We start from the raw sequence: 11,910 nt of genomic DNA on the forward strand, positions 1-11,910 counted from the left end.
GTAGTCTACTCCAAAAACAGTGATGAGTCAGTTAAACAAGAATTGTTTAACTTACTCATCAAAATGACTTCAAAATGTTATAGTCATAGTGAATGCTAGTTTACTCAATTCAAGCTTTACTTTGGCACAAGTTTCCTTCTATTTTCTAGATTTAGACAAATGTCATTAGCAAAATAATGTACGTACTTTTGGGAGAGAACGTCGTTATACAGGGATAATTAATATACAACTGATGGGATGCCTTTAACGGCCCTACCAGCCGAAATGTATTGAACGTCTATCGCCGTCGACGGCACTGAAATATAGTAGTCAGGTCAAATGATTCCCAAGAGATCTGAGGCTACCGCAAGGTCAAAACGTAAAGAGGTTCCCCTAAATCTACCTAATAAAGTGTCCGGCAGTTCCGGCGACGGCCACTGGGGGTCCTCGCGCCCTCTTTTGCAAAGTTGACAAACGTACGCACGCACTCACTCACGCACGCACGCACTGACGACCGTTTGTTCATCTCTATCTGCTGCGGTTACGGGAAGCAGACGGCGGCCGGCCCGACGACCTCTCGAAAGTGGAACTTTTCCTGGGCCCTAACTTCCTTCTCCACTTTCGCGCTTCACTCACTTTTCGCTCCTAGCGTCCATTTGTCGCTCGCATGCGTGAGTGCGCGCGCCTGTGCGCCGCTGAGAGCATGCACGCCAACGCCAACGCCAACGCCAACGCCAACGCCAACGACGAGCGGCACCGAGGCGCTTCGACTTTCGAAGCAAGACGGAGCGGCCGCCGGCGCCGAGACGACTCGACGTCCGGAAGCCGATGGACCGAGCGCCAGCGCTTGGACCGGCGATGCGCTTTGCTTTCTTCTCCTTCTCCGCCTCTGTTCTTTCTCTTGCTGCTGCTGCTGCTGCTGATCGGCGTGGACGTGACGTGGAGCGACTCGGGTGAGTCCGACATTTCGCCTTTACTTCCTCTTTTTTGTTTGTTGTTGTTGTTTTTATACTTATTTATATGTTGATGTATTTGTTTTTGCTCCACGTGTCAATCGCATCTCGAAGTCAAGAGGGATGTTAGGATGTCAAATTTGCGCTTCTGGTTCCCCGCCCCCCTCAAAACTTTTTGCCACGAACCAAAAAGTCCGAGAGCGAGTGGAACCAGATGTGAAAGAAAGAAAGAAAGAAAGAGAGAAAGAAAGGGGGCCGAGGGGGGCCTGGGGGGAGCCTGGGGGTGCCTGGGTGGGTTGGACAGAACAGAAAGGAGGACGTGTGTTTGTGGGCCACATACGGACCTTCTTTTTTTATTTACGGTTCTGCTCGTGAGTTTATACTACACACTGGCGGATTGGTTCGCAATATGGAGGGATAACAGGATATCGCCGCTGTTTGGAAATAGTCCGTTGGAAAAAATTCCACAGCCGAGGTGGCCAGAGAGTCGTCCAAATTCGACTCCAGTCAGACCAGCGTTACTCCAAACGACTATTGCAAATGTAAAAGAGTTGGGAAAAGAATGACACTCGGGGAAATAAGTCACTGCTTCTCGTTTCTGATGAAAGCAATTGGACGTATTCAACACATCCTCATTTCCAAGAAATGCTTATTTTGGCACATCTCACCGCCATATTAGCCCCAAAATAATACTTCCAAATGTTCCACTTGCAACAGGTAGATCTTGCAGCCATTGGATTTGACAAAGTCATTCTCACAAAAAAACGGAACCCTTCTTCAACTCATGAACAACTTGTTCAAAATGAGAGAAAATCCCTCGAAATCAGCCCCTCGTTTTCAGAAGGGTCCAACGTTCCAACGCTGAAACTTTGCAGCTTTCCTACAAAGCGCTCGCTATCCCCACGTCAGGCGGGAGGCCAAACCGTGGCGCAACGTACGACAATAAGAATACGAGCCAGAGAGGCCCGACGGCGGGGTGACAACGTTTGTGTGCTTAGGTGGCGCCGCGTGACTTGCGGCTTTCTGGAATTCGACCAACTTTAACATTGTTCATGGTTCTTGTGGGCTTTTTTGGGGACACAACCGTGAAAGAACAGAATACACACGCTGAACTCAATGGCCTTTGTTTTATGACAGCTAAAAAAAAAACTGGGCTCCATTTTTTTCTCTCTCTCTCTCCCTCATTTTCCTGTTGACAACTTTGGTTTTGGCAGAGCGGAACCGACGACGCGGCCGCATGTTTGCGTAGGCACAAAGGATGAGCAAACCCCCCCCACCCCCAAAAAAGTGCTGAGCCATAGGGAGCATTCCAAGCCGGCCGGCGCTCTCTGGCCAGTCGGGAAGCTAGTCCGCCCGGCCAGTCGCTAACTTCTCTCTGCGACCGGCCTCCGCAGGGTCGGACGACTTTGCCTTCTTCCACGTGGGCACCCGGGGGTGCCTGGGCGTGCGCTCGCACGCCCTGGTCCTGTCCGCCTCTTGCCTGGAGCCCCAGCAGCGCTGGAAGTGGGTGAGCCGGGACCGCCTCTTCAACCTGGGCTCCTCGCTGTGCCTGGCCGTCAACCAGGGGGCGGGGGGCGCCGCCCCCCTGGGCGCGTACACCTGCGACCGCCGGCCCCCCGAGACGCTCTGGACCTGGAGCTGCGGCCAGGTGCTAGAGGAGCTGGGCCGTCACCTGCCCTGGCCCTCCTTCTCCAACCTGTCGGCGGCACCGGCGGCGCCGGCCGCCGGCGGATCCAAGTGGAGCCTCCACGGCGACGGCGGCCGCCAGGACCTGTGCGCCAAGACCTATCGAGGTGAGTTCGCTAAATTTTGGGGGACGGTGGACATTCCCAGTTGGCGCTAGCCCGGCAAGCAATCCAACTACGGCTTGTTTTGTGGCTTTTTTGGGGGTGTTTCTCCCACTCCAGAGATCTACACCATTCAGGGCAACTCCAAGGGGCGTCCCTGCCACCTGCCCTTCCTCTACGACGGCCAGTGGTTCCACAACTGCACCGGCACGGGGCGCGAGGACGGCCACCTGTGGTGCGCCACCACCCACGACTACGGCCGAGACGAGCTGTGGGGCTTCTGCCCCGTGGACGGTGAGTCCGCCCGTCCCGTCCCGTCGTCGCGTCTCGTCCTTGGCGACCGCCTGACGTGGGCTTTCGGTCGGGACGCCCAGGTACCGGCTGCGACACCTTTTGGGACACTGATCCGCTGAGCGGCAGCTGCTACCAGTTCAACTTCCAGGCCTCGCTGTCGTGGGACGAGGCCCGCCTCAGTTGCCGGCAGCAGGGCGCCGACTTGCTCAGCGTCACCGAGCTGCACGAGCAGACCTACATCAATGGTTTCCGGCCATTCCCAGTCGGTTCTCCATGAGAAACAATCTGCGAAGAATCCAGCATTTGCTCGTGGCTTTCTCCAGGGCTGCTGTCTGGCTACAGCGCCGCCTTGTGGATGGGCCTCAACGACCTGGACATCAACGGCGGCTGGCAGTGGGCCGACTCGTCGCCGCTCAAGTACCTGAACTGGGAGCAAGGTGGGCGGGGCCTTTGGGGCCAAAGGTTCAGCGCTCCCTCTCCTTGGTCTCCCGACTCGACTCGCTCCTTTTTCCTTGGGCAGACCGGCCCGACCACCAAGAAGAGGAGAACTGCGCCGTGATCAGGACCGAGTCGTCGGGTCGCTGGCAAAACCGCCAATGCTCCCAGACGCTCCCGTACGTCTGCGAGAAGAGGCCCAACGCCACTCTTGACCCTTTCAGCACAGGTGAGAAGGGGCGGCCGGTCCGCCTTCCTTCCTTCCTTCCGTCTGTCGTCCGTTCCGCCCGCCGTCACGCCGCTCTGGGCAGACTCGTGGGAGGACGACGACAAGTACGAGTGCCAGGCGGGCTGGCGGGTCTTCCAGACGGGCTGCTACAAGGTGGTGGCGGAAAAAGGCGACTGGGACGCCGGGCTCAGGGCCTGCCAGAAGATGGACGCCAACCTGGTCAGCATTCACACGCTGCCCGAGATGGAGTTCATCCTGCGCCACATTAAGAAAGGTCATTTGCTGTCCGGCCTTCGCGTCTAGCCGAGCCAAACCGTATTGGAGCAATCGGCGCCTTCTCCATCTCTCGGCCCGTGGCCACTTTCCGCGTGCGGTCTTGCCGGGCTCTTGCCAATTGCCACCGTGTCCCGCTCAGACACGGAGCAGCTGTGGCTGGGCCTCCACGACACGCTGATGCAGATGGACTTCCATTGGAGCGACCACACGCCCGTCATCTTCACCCACTGGCACCCCTTTGAGCCCAACAACTTCCGCAACACGGCGGAAGACTGCGTCTCCATGTGGGGAGCCGTGAGTTGGCGGCCGGCGTGCGCGTATGCGTCCGCGCGTGGCCCAACCGTGCCTCGAACCGCCCCCCGCCCCGACGCAGGACGGGCGCTGGGACGACAACCCGTGTAACCTGACGCTGCCCGCCATCTGCAAGAAGGCCGCCGCCAAGAGCCAAGGCAAAGCTCGGCATCAAGACTGCAAACAAGTAGGTTTCCCGACAACACAAAAATAACACTACGAGGCGCGCTTATAGTCCAGAAAATACGGTGGTCTTTTCTTCATCCAACGTGAACAACGCTGTCAACGATCTTTTCGATTTAGCGCTCTATGCTGTAAACGCATTCCCCGTTTCCGTCAAAGAGGGTCGGCGCTAGTGGGTGACAAAAGCAGGTTTGAGCTTTAATTGTAAAACTATGTGGTGAGAGCTTGAAATCTCATCACACTTGAAAAATGACAATAAAAGCATTTCATTCAATTCAATTGGCAAAAGGCAAAAGCACCCCTGACCAAGAATGCACTTTGGTGCATTTGAGGTATGTGCTAAATATAATGTACGCTAAAAGTGTTTTTTGCCTCGTCGCCATTTTGGCGGTCGTCCTTCCGTCGGCCCGTCTCGACCCCCAATGGCCTCCCTGTGGGCCTCCCTCTGGGCCTCCCTCTGGGCGGGTGCGGTTTCTGCAAAGCCACGTGCTATTGTGTGTTTGCAGTTGGCACGGCGTCCTTTTCAGCAGTCCAAGCCTACTATTCTTTTTATATATCCCTAAAGGACAGCTTTATGTGGTGGCAGTCACTTTTGGCGACTGCTTTTGACCTTAAATGGAGTGACTGGGCATCCCACCTCGGAGCTGTCTGTGTGAGGGTCTCAAAATCCAAGAAAAACTGATGTTTGTCCCCAATCCCTCCTTCAAAAAGGGCTGGAAGTGGCACAGTCCATCTTGCTACTGGCTGTCGGAAGACCTGCTGACGTTTGACGAGGCCAAGAAGTCTTGCGAGGAAAACGCGGCGTCGCTTCTCACCATCACCAACAGGTAGCGGCCACTAGGGGGCCGGTGCTTGGCCTCCCCTCCGCCCCCTCTCTAAACCCCCTCGGAACGCAGGTTCGAGCAGGCCTTCGCCAACAGCCTGTTGTTGGGTCGTTCCGACGACTCCTTCTGGATCGGTCTGCACGACCGGGGCGGTACCGGTTCTTTCCGCTGGCAGAGCGGCGACCCCGTGTTCTACACCTATTGGAACCGAGACCAGCCAGGTGGGAAGGGAAGGGAAGGGAAGGGGGGATTTTTCAGGGGGGTGGGGTGCCGCTTCCGCCGCCACCGCCGCAATGCTCACTCTCTCACCTCCCTAACCCTTTCCAGCCGGCGTCCGGGAAGGCTGCGTCGCCATGGCGACCGGCTCGGCCGCCGGCCTCTGGGAGGCGAGAGAGTGCGCCGGGTCCAAGGCCAAGTACATCTGCCAACAGAAGCGGGACGCCGTCCCGGGCCCCGAGGCCACCGCTCCCCCTCCTCGGCCCACGCCCAGCCTGGCCGGTTCCTGTCCGAGCGGCTGGAAGAGCAAAGGCGACCTGCGCTACTGCTACAAGGTACTACGGCGGCGGCGGCGGTGGCGGCAGCGTTGGCGGTCCCGAATTGGCAAATACGCAACGGGCTGGAGTCCCTTTCCTCTTCCTCTCGCCGTGACGCGCAGGTCTTTCACTCTCCGGAACCGGACGAGAAGCTGAGCTGGCTGCAGGCTCACTTGTTCTGCCGCAAACACGGCGCCGACCTGCTCAGCCTGGGCGGCCCCGACGAGGAGCATTTCGTCCTCCGGGTCCTCCACGAGGCCTTCGGGTAGGTGAGCGCGCCTCCGCCGTCCACGGCCACGGCGGGAACCGACGACCGCCGGCCGGCCGGCCCGCCGGCGTCTGGCCCGCAGGGAGTCGGAGGAGCACGAGCAGCACTGGTTCTGGATCGGGCTGAACCGCAGGAACCCGTCGGGCGACGTCGGCTGGAAGTGGAGCGACGGCGTGCCCGTGAGTACCCGCCCGGAGGGGGAAGGGGGGGGGGGGGGGGGGGGGTCGGTTGCCAAAGGTGTTGAAACCCGTCTGCCAGGTCACGTACCAGAACTTCGGCCGCTACAGCTACAATGTCAGGCAGTGCGCGGCCACCGACCTAGGTTCCATGACCTGGCTGCCCATGCACTGCGACTCGCAGTTGGACTGGATCTGCAAGATGCCCCGAGGTGCCGCCCTCACGTCGCCTTTGCGTCGCTTCCCATCGCACACCTAACCCAACAAAACCCAACTATTTACATGCTTCTCGCTTTGTCTTTAGGTAGCGTGGAGAAGGAACCAGAGGCCGCAGAAGGTGGGAATCAAAACCTTCTCGCTTGAGGTCCGACGGCCGACTCCTTTTGGGATTTGGAAGCCAAAACGGATCTGAATTTTGAGCCATAAGATTCGTCTTTGCTTGTGAAAAAGTCACGTGCGCGCTCATTGGCTGAAAAAAAATCCAAGATGCCGTTATGTACATACTACTAATATGGCGTGACAACCAAACACACCCATCCGCCCGGCCCCCAAAATGAGCTCCAAACAGCCGTCTGACCCAAATCCAAGTCATTCCGCCGCCCGGGCGGTCGCCCGCCGTCACGTGACGAGAACTCTTTGGCCCCCCAGGTGGCAACTCCCCGGAATGGGTGGGCTTCCAGGAGGCCGAGTACAAGTTCTTCGACCACCGCACCACGTGGGAGCAGGCCCAGCGGATTTGCTCCTGGTTCCACTCCTCTCTGGCGTCCGTCCACTCGTCGCAGGAGGAGAAATTCCTGGCCGACACGCTCAACCAGGCAAGGAAAGGGCGAAATGTTGGCGGGCGGTGGGCGGCTCCCAAAAAGGCGGGCGTCTTGACCCCCCCAAAACTTTTTCCGCATTGGCCGCGCGCCAGATGGTCAAGGCGGAGGGCGACAAATGGTGGCTGGGACTGCACACCTACGACAACGACGGACGCTTCCGCTGGTCCGACCGCTCCGTGCTCAACTACGTGTCTTGGGCCGCCGGCAGGCCCCGCCCCCTGGGTCGCGAGCGCCGATGCGTGCACCTGATGGCCGGCAAAGGTGAGGGCCGCGAGACATTTGGTGAGCGTCGGCGACGTAGCCAACGGCGCGCCGCTCCCACAGGCGAGTGGGCCGAGGAGAAGTGCTCCTCCGACCTGCCGTACGTCTGCAAGAGGGTGAACGTGACCGGCACCGCCCCCCCGACGCCGTCGCTCCCGGGCTCGCCGTCGGGCTGCCCCGAAGGTTGGGCCTCGTATCGGCGCAAGGTACGGCGACGGAGGCCAATGGGAGACTTTTGGTGCTGGTTTCACTTCATTGGTTTTGAAGTGGTCCCATCGGTTCTTCCGCCGCCCGACTCGGGTTGGATTCCCGCTCCGGAGCACCGTTGAAATGACCCAATGTCCTTTTCCGGCCCCGCCAGTGTTTTCGAGCGTTTGAGCTGCCGTCCCAGCGGGCCACCTGGTCCGCCGCCAAAATCAAATGCGAAGTGCAACGGGGCGACCTGGCCGTGGTGTCCAATCACCTGGAGCAAGGTACGTACGCCGTAAAAGACACCCTAAACCCGGAAGGACGGCGCCGGGCCTTTTGAATTGGCTCCGCCCCTCGCCCGGCAGCCTTCGTCACCACGCTGCTGTCCGACGTCGGCGTGGACCTTTGGCTTGGTATGTTCTCCGAGCAAAAGGCGCGCTTCAGCTGGCCGCAGCCGGGCCTCCTGGCCTACACCAACTGGGCCCCGGGACAGCCCGTGGACAATAACGGGCCGCGCGGCCAAAAGACCCCGGTACCGGCTCGGCTCCGGCCTTTTTTTGGGGTTTTTCCTTCCCGTTGATGGCTTCTGACGCCCCGGTCGGTCCTGCCCGGCAGGGGAACTGCGTGGCCGCCCTTCACGGAAACCCGCGGAGGAACAAGGGCATGTGGGTCTCCCGGGCCTGCGAGACGGAAAGCATCGGCTACCTCTGTCAGCGCTATCAAGGTGAGCCCTCCCGCCGTCCCTCCCGCTCGTCCCCGTTCGGCGACGGACGTCCCGTCCAGGCCGGGCGGAGATCACATCGGCGGAGCCCCTTTTCAGATCCGGCTCTACCCGCGGCGCCCACCCTGATCCCCGCCTCCCCGTCCGAGCGGCTGGAGCTGGGCGGCGTCACCTACCAGGTGGTCCAGAAGCGACTGGACTGGAACGGCGCCCTGCACCTGTGCAACTCTCTGAACGGGACCTTGGCCGCGCCCAATGATCCCGTCCAGCAGGCGTACCTGACGTTGCTGGTGGACGCTTTGCGGCGTCCGGCGTGGATCGCGCTCTACAACTACGGGGTGAGTTGGCGGGAGGGGGGGGTTTGACCGCGGCGGAGTCGACTCGACCCGGGGGAGTCACCCGCCCGCCGCTACGTCCGCAGGGCCGCAGCTACACCTGGCTGGGCGAGGAGGACTTGGCCTATTCCAATTGGGTGGAAGGGCAGCCCAACACGCTGTCGGGCTGCGGTCACTTGACCCCCAGCGGCCTCTGGAGCATGGCCCCCTGCGCCCACAAACTGGACGCCGCCATCTGTCAAATCGGCGGTAGGCCAGCGAGCGTATCGGGGGGCGAGCCAGCCTCGCTCTAGATCCACCGCCGGATGACGCTGAACGCCGGGCGGGCGCCAGTTTGACCAATTGTGCCATTCTAACAGACTGGCCCGCCAGTCACCAGTGGATCTACCCTGGAAGTTGCCCCCATTCCGTGGGCGACTGGTCGTGGGTGGCCTTCAGGAATCACTGCTACGCCTTCAACCTGCAAAGACTTCGACTGCAGCAGGACGCTCGCTCGTCCTGCCACAAAGGTACTCGTTCCGTTGGCTTTTATCAAGTGCCGTTTTTTTGCTTCCCAAAAAAAAGGGAAGTCACCCTTGCTTTTGTTCGGTTTTTTCTTTGCCAGTGGGAGCCGAGCTTCTCTCCATCTTGGACGAGACGGAGAACGCCTTCGTGTGGGAGCACATCCAGAGCTGGGCCGAGCAGGCCCACGGAGCTTGGCTGGGCGTCACCGTCAAAGGTCCGCCGCCGTCCCTCACTTGTCCCTTTTCTGGCCTTTGAGCTGGAATCCCATTTGGGGCGAAAAGTCCACCAAAGTGTCGCCCGGGCCGCCGGCAGGTCGAGGTCTGGCGTGGAGCCAGGAGACGGAGATGTCCTACACCAACTGGGAGGCCGGCGACGTGGCCTCCTCCGTGCTGTCGCCCAACTCCTGCTTCTGGATCCAGAGCGACAGCGGCCTGTGGAAGCCCGGATCGTGCCGCAATCGAACGCACGGCGTGGTTTGCAAGCGAGCCAAAAGTGAGCGCCTTCCCCCGTCCGTCCCTTCCACCGCCTTCTGACCGACCGGTGGCCGATCCTCTGCCTTTCGCAGCGACGGAGTCTCCCGCCGAGCTGCTGGCCGCCGACCACCTGCCCACGCTGATGGTCATCTTGGCCACGGGCGTGGCGCTGGTCCTTTTCGCGGCGGGCGCCGTCTACCTGTTCCGGCGGCGCGGGGCGGCGGCCCGCGCGTCCTACGACGGCGCTCGCTACAGCCGCTCTGGCCGCGGCGAGGAGCCCGAGAAGAACATCCTGGTGTCGGACATGGAGCTCAACGAGCAGGCCGAGTAGAAGCTTTCCCGCTTTTGCTTTGGCTCAAAAGCCAAAGGAGGCTGCGTGGAGCGCAGTGCGGCGGCGGCGGTGGCGGCATCTCGCTTTTAAGGAGACAGACGGACAGACATAATGTGCCTTTTGGGTGTCCGGGACACGTTTTCCCTGGCTGACCCCCCCCCAAAAAACCAAAAAAAACAACGACTTTTGTCCTAGCGAGCATCGCCATAATACTTCCCCTGAATGAGGCAGAATCCAAGGAAAATGACCATTTTCTCGTCCCTCCCCGGAGCCCGACGGACACGTCAGCATCCCGAGGAGGAGGAGGAGGAGGAGGAGGAGCGGCGTCAGCCCAAATTTGCACCGACGTGACCTCCCGCTCTGCTCCTGCACTTTTCTCTGGCGCTTTGTGTATTTTGGCTCCACCTGGAGATGACTCAGCCATTTCTTCTGCCATTTCTTCCTCTTCTCCTTCCATTTGCAGCTTAGTTCTTTCAAGGCACTTCTTTTTTACTTTTTTGCGCTGCTTTGTTTTGGGACAATCCCATACGTTCCGCTGCCTTTTTGACTGCCAAATTGATCGAGCCATTCCGTGCCATTGACTTTGATTCTTCCATCTTTTGTTAAAATCCTACTTTGAAAACGTGTCGCTCTGATTTGTTTCTTGGTCATTATCCTCCTCTTTTTGGTTGGCTTTCAAAATATTTCAGGACCCTTTTCGCTTCTTTTTGTTTGTTGTTTTTGGAACTTGGGCCATAACCATCAAGCCCCCCCCCCCCCCCCCCCCCCCTCTCCGCCCCCCTTGACACCAATGTAAATACCAGTGTTGTTTTTACCCCCTCAAAAGCAGTTTTCGGATCATTTCCCCATCTTCCCCCGCCTGCAAGAATGCTTTTTGTGTGCTGCTGCTGCTGCTACGTGGATTTGGACTGAGATGGAAAGGGGGAGGAAGAGAAAGTGTGTGTGTGTGTGTGTGTCTTTGTGTGTGTGTCTCTGCGTGTGTCTGCGTGTATTTGTGCGTGTTTGTTTCTCCAGCTGTGGAATGTTGAGTCGGCAAGAAGAGCCCGGTGGCACGTCTGGAACCAATCAGAGAAAAGCACTACGTGGGTGGGGGGAGGAAAACGATGAAGAAGGGATCAAACCAGGCGAAGCCAAAGGTCGTCTATTCCCCCTGCTGGTCGCTCGCTTTACTGCAGTTTCTTTATGCGTCGTCCATCAGTCGCTCACGATGGCCATCTGGTGTCACGATTGTCGCTGTGAATATGACCGCAAATGCACCTCCTTTTTATATGATGAATAAATGGCTATACGTGTAAAGTGAACTTTGGGCTGAAATTATTCAGGGTGGAGTTCGCATGTTCTACCCGGGCCTGCGTGGGGTTTCTCCGGGTACTCCGGTTTCCCCCCCCCCCCACCCCCACATCCCAAAAACATGCATGGTCGGCTGATTGGATGCTCTAAATTGCCCCTAGGTAAGAGGGTGGGCGTGAATGCTTGTCCGTCTCTTCTTCTCTTTTCTGTCAATCCAGTAGTATCCTCCAATCTACGATGAGTAAGAGTGAAATCTCGGCCGGATTTCCGCCCACACGTCGATTCTACCGATGAGCAGTGCATGCTCACACTGCTCTCTGGTGGTGGAAAAGGTAACTCCCTTCGCTTATGCTATATCGGGGGAGGCCAAGTCCGGTCCTCCACCGATTGACACGAGCAATTTCAACAAGTTGCTGTTGGCTTTTTAAAAAAGTATTAATATTCATCAGGTGAGCTACTTCCCCGTAAAGCAAGAACAAGGAATCCTTCTTGAGCGAGTTCCAATTCCAGTCAGAGCCGCTGCAGATTTCAACTTTTGGAGCTTCTTCCGTTGCCTAAACGAGGCCGTGGTCCACCTTAATGCCTCATTGGGGACATTCCAGGAACTGTCGATGGATTTAAAGAGAAGAGGGAGGTGTCGCGCTCTCGACAACGACCTTTCTTTTCCACACCGATCGATCGGTCGAACGATCGATCGATCATTCCTGCAAATCGATGGCGCTCTGCTCACTTCCGCCAATGGCACTCCTCAGCCACC

The 11,910-nt window shown here is 58.5% G+C and overlaps 1 protein-coding gene across 2 annotated transcripts; it reads left to right on the forward strand.

Annotated features, from left to right (window-relative positions):
• The first annotated feature begins 127 nt into the window (after nucleotides 1-127).
• mrc2 (mannose receptor, C-type 2) lies at nucleotides 128-11,164 on the forward strand. 2 transcript variants are annotated; one of them, XM_077617960.1, is made up of 28 exons: nucleotides 128-932; nucleotides 2,327-2,725; nucleotides 2,840-3,013; nucleotides 3,094-3,258; nucleotides 3,337-3,450; nucleotides 3,534-3,677; nucleotides 3,760-3,951; nucleotides 4,093-4,247; nucleotides 4,327-4,431; nucleotides 5,139-5,254; nucleotides 5,324-5,472; nucleotides 5,579-5,802; nucleotides 5,907-6,049; nucleotides 6,135-6,231; nucleotides 6,311-6,440; nucleotides 6,533-6,565; nucleotides 6,877-7,043; nucleotides 7,142-7,310; nucleotides 7,374-7,516; nucleotides 7,672-7,783; nucleotides 7,865-8,031; nucleotides 8,115-8,223; nucleotides 8,320-8,558; nucleotides 8,642-8,804; nucleotides 8,915-9,064; nucleotides 9,160-9,273; nucleotides 9,372-9,551; nucleotides 9,625-11,164. In XM_077617960.1, the coding sequence occupies exons 1-28, from the start codon at nucleotides 647-649 to the stop codon at nucleotides 9,861-9,863; spliced, it is 4,578 nt and encodes a 1,525-aa protein (XP_077474086.1). In that variant the 5' UTR covers nucleotides 128-646; the 3' UTR covers nucleotides 9,864-11,164. The 2 variants fall into 2 exon arrangements, with proteins under 2 accessions (XP_077474086.1, XP_077474085.1); XM_077617959.1 differs by having other exon boundaries at nucleotides 7,142-7,516.
• The last annotated feature ends 746 nt before the right edge of the window (nucleotides 11,165-11,910 follow it).

Source organism: Stigmatopora argus, chromosome 14, assembly GCF_051989625.1.
Source record: "Stigmatopora argus isolate UIUO_Sarg chromosome 14, RoL_Sarg_1.0, whole genome shotgun sequence".
Classification (NCBI taxonomy): Eukaryota; Metazoa; Chordata; class Actinopteri; order Syngnathiformes; family Syngnathidae; genus Stigmatopora; species Stigmatopora argus.

What these genes read in the sequence shown, in the direction of transcription:
- mrc2 (XM_077617959.1), top strand. Translation starts at nt 647, where the DNA reads ATGCGTGAGTGCGCGCGCCTGTGCGCCGCTGAGAGCATGCACGCCAAC. An exon ending in GTGCGCCAAGACCTATCGAG is followed by an intron (nt 2,726 to 2,839) that starts GTGAGTTCGCTA and finishes CTCCCACTCCAG; the next exon opens with AGATCTACACCATTCAGGGC. An exon ending in CGCCATCTGTCAAATCGGCG is followed by an intron (nt 8,805 to 8,914) that starts GTAGGCCAGCGA and finishes CCATTCTAACAG; the next exon opens with ACTGGCCCGCCAGTCACCAG.